Source organism: Rhincodon typus, unplaced genomic scaffold, assembly GCF_021869965.1.
Source record: "Rhincodon typus isolate 14 unplaced genomic scaffold, sRhiTyp1.1 hic_rhity00002612, whole genome shotgun sequence".
In the NCBI taxonomy this organism is placed as follows: domain Eukaryota; kingdom Metazoa; phylum Chordata; class Chondrichthyes; order Orectolobiformes; family Rhincodontidae; genus Rhincodon; species Rhincodon typus.
This window is the reverse complement of record NW_025968250.1, coordinates 9,681-17,395: the sequence shown is the minus strand read 5'-3', so window position 1 is coordinate 17,395 and position 7,715 is coordinate 9,681. Positions and strand designations below refer to the sequence as shown.

The 7,715-nt window shown below is 39.7% G+C and overlaps 1 protein-coding gene and 3 non-coding genes across 5 annotated transcripts in view; all 4 read left to right on the top strand.

Annotated features, from left to right (window-relative positions):
• LOC109921608 (eukaryotic initiation factor 4A-II) overlaps positions 1 to 6,896 on the top strand; it is a 7,414-nt gene extending 518 nt beyond the window's left edge. Inside the window, exons 2-12 of one of the 2 annotated variants that reach the window (XR_007261381.1) lie at positions 471 to 519; positions 607 to 739; positions 1,219 to 1,358; positions 3,204 to 3,372; positions 3,684 to 3,793; positions 4,240 to 4,383; positions 4,492 to 4,629; positions 5,153 to 5,242; positions 5,544 to 5,623; positions 5,861 to 6,055; positions 6,702 to 6,896. Coding sequence is in view for 1 of the 2 variants with exons in the window: in XM_020521633.2 (XP_020377222.1) it covers positions 471 to 519; positions 607 to 739; positions 1,219 to 1,358; positions 3,204 to 3,372; positions 3,684 to 3,793; positions 4,240 to 4,383; positions 4,492 to 4,629; positions 5,153 to 5,242; positions 5,544 to 5,623; positions 5,861 to 6,005 (1,198 nt within the window). In the remaining variant the exon portion in view is untranslated. Of the gene's footprint in view, positions 1 to 470; positions 520 to 606; positions 740 to 1,218; positions 1,359 to 3,203; positions 3,373 to 3,683; positions 3,794 to 4,239; positions 4,384 to 4,491; positions 4,630 to 5,152; positions 5,243 to 5,543; positions 5,624 to 5,860 lie in introns of both variants that reach the window. The other variant, XM_020521633.2, reaches the window with a different exon arrangement.
• On the top strand, positions 904 to 973 carry LOC125481568. The gene has a single exon (XR_007261385.1). It is a non-coding gene; the product is annotated as a small nucleolar RNA SNORD2 (small nucleolar RNA).
• Positions 3,403 to 3,473, top strand: LOC125481567. The gene has a single exon (XR_007261384.1). It is a non-coding gene; the product is annotated as a small nucleolar RNA SNORD2 (small nucleolar RNA).
• On the top strand, positions 3,895 to 4,068 carry LOC125481566. The gene has a single exon (XR_007261383.1). It is a non-coding gene; the product is annotated as a small nucleolar RNA SNORA81 (small nucleolar RNA).
• Positions 6,897 to 7,715: the final 819 nt, after the last annotated feature.

Sequence of the window (7,715 nt, the reverse complement as noted above, 5' to 3'; positions counted from 1 at the left end):
TTGTTTTTTTTTTGTGGGGGGGGGGGGGGGGTGGGGGGGTTTTTTTTTCTTGTCCCCCCCCCCCCCCCCCCCCCCCCCCCCCCCGCACCCCCGGGGTAAGAGTCTGGGAGGCTCCCCCTTCGGCCGCTGTCCTCTGCCGCACGAGGTCGGGATGGCGGACACGTGGACGGGAGGTGCCTGCAGCCGGGCCTCGGTTCCACCATTGAACCCTACAGATGGACTGTTGGGGAGTTCAAGCATTTAGTTCGGTGCCCTGTCCGAACCTGATTTTTTTTTTTCGGCCGAGCAGGTCATCTAGTTACTGTGTTTCTCCCTCACCCCACCTCTGGGTGAGAGGCGTAAGGGCAGCAATCCAGTGAGGGAGTTAACTGGCTAAACCATGGACTGTTTAGGACCGAGCTATTAGAGTGGAAACAGATTTTGGAACGCACAATATCTAATTTAGAAATCTTTCTATTGTGGCTTTGCAGCTCTAAAGAACATGGCCCAGATGGCATGGACCCAGATGGTGTTATTGAAGTGAGTAAAAGTGTTCAGCATGGTGTTCTGTTCTGAAGCTTACTTTTTTGCCTGGATTATTGTAATGTTTTTCTTTCATTCCCCCAGAGCAACTGGAATGAAATTGTTGATAACTTTGATGACATGAATCTGAAGGAGACTCTTCTTCGAGGAATTTATGCCTATGGATTTGAAAAACCTTCTGCTATTCAGCAGAGGGCAATTATGCCATGTATTAAAGGTGAATGTTACTAAAGTATCAAGCTGCTTTTTATTAGAGCAACTTTTACTGTGGTAGTGGTTTGGTATTTTACTTTTTATGCTAAGCTTAGATAAAACTCTTTTTTTGTAGTAAAAGTGTATTCTCTAGACTTGATCTGCAGATACTTCCTCAGTTTTTGCCTCAGGCGAAATGATGGCTTCTATCTTTTCGGGTCTCGTATGTAATGAAGAGAAACCTCTTTACTGATCACTTGGTTTTTTTGAGTTATTTTTCAGCATTAGGACCCTTACTGAGTGAATGTATCTGTTTCAATAATTATGCTGCCATATCTGTTTGGAAGGCCACTGCTCCTGCTAGCTTTCTGTTAGAGCCGTAGACCTGTTGCTTAAAAGTTTAAGGGCATTGATCATTCGGTGTAATGCTTAAATTGAACTGAAGAATTTACTTTTTCATTTGGTTTCTTTGTAAAGGTAACTTATGATTTCTCATTGGTTCAGGTTTTGATGTCATTGCCCAAGCACAGTCTGGAACTGGTAAAACAGCCACATTTGCAATCTCAATCCTGCAACAGCTGGAGCTGGATATGAAAGAATCTCAGGCTTTGGTCCTGGCCCCTACCAGAGAACTAGCTCAGCAGGTAAAAAGTGCTTTATCAAATGAGGTTTGAGAGCAATATCTTACTGCATTGTTTATTCTAGGACCATTGGATAGAATCTTCTGCATGCACAACTTCAATTTGAGCCTGCACTGTTGTGCTTCTGCAGTCATATGTTTAAATTTTTGTACTCCAAACACGAAGCCAAACAGTGGGGGTTGTTTAGCTCACTTGGCTGGTTTGCAGAGGAATGCCATTTGTGTTCAGTACCCATATTAGATGAGGTTACCAAGCAGGATACTCCTCAACCATTCCATTTACCTAAAGCATTGTGACCCTCCGATTAAACCAGCACCAGATCTTTCGAGCAGCTTTACCCAAAACATACTACAGAGATAGTAGGAACTGCCGATGCTGGAGAATCTGAGATAACGAGGTGTAGAGCTGGATGAACACAGCAAGCCAAGCAGGAAAGCTGACGTTTCGGGTCTAGACCCTTCTTCAGAAGACCCTTTTGAAGAAGGGTCTAGGCCCGAAACGTCAGCCTTCCTGCTCCTCTGATGCTGCTTGGCTTGCTGTGTTCATCCAGCTCTATGCCTTGTTATCTCTTTACCCAAAAAGTGTTTGCTTTGTTATTGTTAAATTACAGATGTCTTTCTCTGATCACTTAATACTTCCCATCTCCCTTGGATGGTCATTTATTACTTTTTCTTGAAACAAATTATTCTGCCTTTTCATTTGGTCTTAGTTTGCAAGTTTAGTTAGTAAGTCTCTTCCTTTTAAACAAGTTGTAAATATACTGGCCAAATTGTAGAGGAGCAGCTTTCGTGTAATTGTCAATCTGTCAAAAGGTTACCATGACTTTCAGAAAGTGCCTGCTGCCTGCCCACATGGACAGTATCTATGGACTTGCCATCCGCCATCTGTATCATGGTGTTTTTCTTCAGTGGAATGTGTAATTAGAATTTGACAGTTTTAAGTTTTAAGCAGATGAGTTACTTCAGCAATTCTTTATCAATTCAGATGCCAAAAATCAATAGAAAATGGGTACTTTCTAAAAATTGGAAAACCATATACAAAAGTCTGAGCTGAGCCTTCACTACATTGATCATTAAAATATGATGCACAAGGAAGAAAGTTATCCAGAAGACAATCGAATGCTATTTTGTATCTGCAGAACGATAAAGTGGGGAGTAGTCAGGTCCCAAGCTTGACTAAATGGTTGAAAATCTATTGGCACTGGAGGCTGTGTGGTCTACATTTACAGAATGATACTTGGCATCTTAAACTATACCACCTTGGCAGAGTTAGCTTTAAGATGCAGGATTTGGAGGTTCTGCACACTGACCAGCTCAATTCCTGACTCCCCAAAGCCTGTCCTCCATCTACAAGACACGTTAGGAGTGTGATGGAATACTCTTCTTATGCCTAGATGGGTGCAACTTGATCAACACTAAAGCTTGACCCCATCCAGGACAGAGTAGCACACCCACAAGCAAAGATCTTTTAGACTGCATCTTCTAAATAAGAAGGGCAGCAGATGCATGGAAACACCATCTGCAATCCTAATCTTTCTAATGATGCTTCAACATTTGGTGTTTTTGAAAAAGATTCGCAGGAAGTGAAATATCCAAAGGCCTTCAGACAGGATTTTTCAAAAAAGGGGGCCTGGGTTGAAAAAGATGCAGGGTTCTGTGCTCCAGACATGTAAAAAAATCAATGGCTGGCTAAATCTCTCACCACCTTGTACATCCATTTGTATCTTGTACATATTCTGTAGTATTACAATAGGTAAATATTCAGTGCTTTGGCATTGTATTTAAAACAATCAATTTTTGCAGTGTAGTCTCTTAATAAAAGGGTTGAGTGAATCTCTACCTCTTTTAGATCCAGAAGGTAATCCTGGCCCTGGGGGATTACATGGGTGCTACTTGCCATGCCTGCATTGGTGGCACTAATGTACGAAGTGAGATGCAGAAGCTGAACGCAGAAGCTCCCAACATTGTTGTAGGAACTCCAGGGCGAGTGTTCGACATGTTGAACAGGGGATATATATGTGAGTACTAATCTTAAAATCCAAAGCCCAGAGTGGAATGATGCTTTTACCATCTTTCGGGACTGACCTGAAATGGAGACAAACTTCTGAACTGATCACTCTGTTCTATATTTGGGTATTCATGTTTTAACTAATAAACACACTTGGAATTGGGTCTAAAATTAATTGGAATCTGTGAGGTTTAGAATTCAGATTAGTAATGTTTTTGTTGATCAAAGTCTTGCAATTGATCGCTGTGTAGGATCATCAATGCACCAGTCTGTTGAAGCTTCAAAGATAGTGCTGTAACTTGGTTTAAATAATTATTACAGCTTCTAGGTGGATCAAGATGTTTGTCCTAGACGAAGCTGATGAAATGTTGAGTCGTGGATTCAAAGATCAAATCTATGAGATTTTTCAGAAACTGAGCACGAACATTCAGGTATGCTGGTTTCTTTTCAAATGGGGAGGGAATCTGAATACATGGCTTCAAGTATGTCGTACACTGGCAGCATTATCCTGTCCAACATTTATGGTGTTGCCAACTTCTTCTTAAGCACTCTGCTAAAATTACAAAATTCGGATACCTGACTTATGTAATAATGCTAGTAGAGTACACCGAGGAAGAAGAAAAATGCACAGCATTGCAAATGAGACCAGGGTGGACCACTTTCTTAATGTCTGGTGTCCTTTGTCTCAAGATTCTGTGCTACATTCTTTGAGCAACTGGTTGATTCTGTGTTGCAGGTTGGAATTTCAAGCTAAAGTGAAATGGTCTTTATATTTAGCAGAAAATGTTTATAGTGTGCACAGTGCACAACTGAGAGTTCTAATGATGGCCATTGGTAGAAGGACAGGCTGCACTGCTAAATGACTTTTCCTGTTTAGGTGGTTCTGTTGTCTGCTACGATGCCCAGTGATGTCTTGGAGGTCACCAAAAAATTTATGCGTGATCCAATCCGTATCCTTGTGAAAAAAGAGGAGCTCACACTTGAGGGTATCAAGCAGTTTTACATCAATGTGGAGAGAGAGGTATGTTGAACATACTTTGCATCCCCTTTTTACTGCAACACCAGAACATTATTTGAAATTGATCCATTATTGAAGACTTGTTTCACACTCCGAATTTTGTTGTGACAGGAATGGAAGTTGGACACTCTTTGTGACTTGTATGAAACTCTAACCATAACACAAGCTGTGATTTTCCTTAACACGAGGAGGAAGGTTGATTGGCTAACTGAAAAAATGCATGCAAGGGACTTTACTGTTTCTGCATTGGTAAGATTTCTGTACTGTTTTGACTTTTTTATTTTTTGAAGTTTCTCCACTGGAGTTCATAAAGTTCCTATTCCACTCTTGTACCTTGCTGAAGTGGCAGTTTTAATCTAGTCAGTCATAGAGACGCAGCACAAACAGACCCTTTGATCCAACTTGATGTCGACCAAGTTTCCCCAACTAAACTAGACCCATTTACCTGCATTTGGCCAATATCACTCCAAACATTGGAGCCTTTACCCTATATGGGGAACTGTAATTTTTAAAGGAGCTTGTCATTCATTCACAGACTGGCTTCTTCTCTCTGCTGATCAGTTCACTGTGGGAAAGAAAGTGGTGGTAATGGTTGCCAAGGCAGCAGGCACAATGGGGTGTGGATTGAGAGACTGGTGAGAAATTGGCTGGGAAGTGGGGTGAGGAAGAATGGCAAAGGTAATATATTGAAATTGGACTAGACAAACAATTGTTTTAGACACTTGATATCATGTTTATAAATGAAGTATTTTTCTACGACTATTGATTACAGCATGGTGACATGGATCAGAAAGAACGTGATGTGATTATGAGGGAATTCCGTTCAGGATCTAGCCGTGTACTTATCACTACTGACTTACTGGTATGTAAACTGACATTTTAGAAGATAGCACTTTGCTTTTATTATGGGGTTCTTGTTCAGTGCAAGTAGTTGCAATTAGATTTTCAGTACCTGCTGTATGTCTTGATCATACAGATAATTGCACATGTTGAGTTAGTTATGTCTGAAAATTGTCATGTCACTCTGTTCTTAATGCTCTACTACCTTGGTCCAGGGAGGAAGGAGGGAAATCATATGCTGCTATGTAGCACAGGTTTTTGTACATAAAAATTGATTTGTATAAAACTTTAATATACTAACTAGAGTGTGTTTTCCCCTAAAGGCTCGTGGCATCGATGTGCAGCAGGTGTCTCTAGTTATTAACTATGACTTGCCTACAAATCGTGAGAACTACATTCACAGGTTAGTGCTCTTCACATCCATCAAAGTGAACAAGCTTAAGCATCCCATTAAAGCAGACTGTAGTTATGTTGTCCCAGTGATGGTGGTCTGCTGAATAATGCAGGTGTGCTTAGTCTGGGTTCCATGTGTCAAGTTTAATTTTTGGATGAGGAATCAGGAAAGAATTTAATAGGTACATGTTGAGGTTTGAGGATGTACTTTCAATAGACTGAATGTTTAATTTAAATATTTACACAGAATTGGTCGTGGTGGTCGCTTTGGAAGGAAAGGTGTTGCTATTAACTTTGTTACTGAAGAAGATAAAAGAATTCTTCGTGATATTGAGACATTCTACAATACAACTGTGGAAGAGATGCCGATGAATGTGGCTGACCTGATCTAATGATGGCATGAGAATTTGCATTTGCAGCTGCTGAATTATCAGACTATATGGTGCGTTGTGCTGCTTCACGAGTTGTTGAATCTCTTCTCCCATGTGCAGACAGGATCAGAAATCCAGCATTGTGATAAGTGACTTGAGGAACGCCATCCTTTTGCAGTGTTGACTGCTGGGGTGGGGAGTTTAAGTCATGGGGTGTTTAAACATATATGCCCTTCAGTGTTTTGAATGTTCTGTAGTAGCATTTCTGTTTGATATTCTTTATCACTTAATAGTTTACTTATGGACTAAAAAATTCAAGTGCTGTGTTAAATCAGCCAATTATGTCAAACTGGCATATCTACAACTATTTTAAAATGAAGCTTGCCAATCAATTGGTAAATGTATGTGCACTTTTTCTAGAGGTAATCTAACTACATGTATTTGTATTTAATAAAAAGTTTTGAGTTGTGCAAAGATCTATTTGTGCTATGATCTGCACAGTTTTGGCTTCCCAGTAGGTGGTTGTTAAGATACTTTGTACAAATGTGAGAAATTTGGCATTAGTTTTGAGGGAGGCCAGATGTTGTAACTGCATTCCTGTATTGCATCCTTATTTTTGTAACTTTGTAGTTCTTTTGTTTATTGTACATGGGCTGTTCTAATTTATGCAATCTGTCGCTGTCTTCTATTCTAAATATTTATTTTTGTTTTCTCTAGAAAACAACCTCCTAGGAGATTGTACAGACTCTGCTCAATAGTAAAATACAGATCTTTCAACTTTTAAACCATGTTGATCTAAGATGCTTCTGGAGAGAGTAAATGTAGGAGGAAAAACTACCTGTAAATTTGCAATGGTGGTGCATGTTTGTATGATCTGAGCAATATAAAATGCAGCAAGCCTAAGCAAATGTATTACAGGCTCATTCCTGTGGTGCTTTCAAACTACGAAACACTATTATTGGAGGTTTACACTCAAAACCTACTTTTAAATGGGGTTTCTATAAAATACATAGCTTTATATGCCTGTTACCTTTTTAATTGTAAGGTTTAAGTTGTGCATGCACAGGGGTGGTTCAATATCAAATGCTGGCTGATTTGGAGTTGCAGTGTTCCAGCCCCAGTGAAGCTAACATTCACATTGAACTGAACAAACCTGATGGAACATTGTGCAGGTTTAGATACGTAACTTGATTTTGTGTATAAATTTCTGCATTTTTGTTTTTTTTTTTTTTTTTTGGTATGGCTTCCAAATAATCAGTGCCCTGACTGACTTGAAGCTCTTTGCGACAGTAATGTGTTTTGCACCTATTTAGATTTATTGAATTTGTATGGTGGAATTTGAGAAGTTAGAATGTAAAGCTATTAAAGTTAATTTCAACATGAAATGTTGACCTCTTGCTAGGGGGAAACAAAAGTTTTAAAAATGGTCATTTTGATTGGTCAGTACTCCTGAAGAGTGGGAGGTTGCTTGGTTCAATTTCTGGGTATGAATGAAATGGATGACTGGTTTATGCTTTAATTTTGAATGTGTGGAACAAGTCTGGAGGGTAGATAATTGAGTTGATTAAATGCCTAGGCCTAAATTGGGTGTAGCTTGAGCTATGATGGAGACAAGGTCACTAGGCTGGCCATACAATACTTTTGATTACACAATAGCATATGTATTTGGAATGTTCTACTTTTAATAAACAGGTAATTATTTAAGGTGGGAACTTCATAATGTTCCCATTG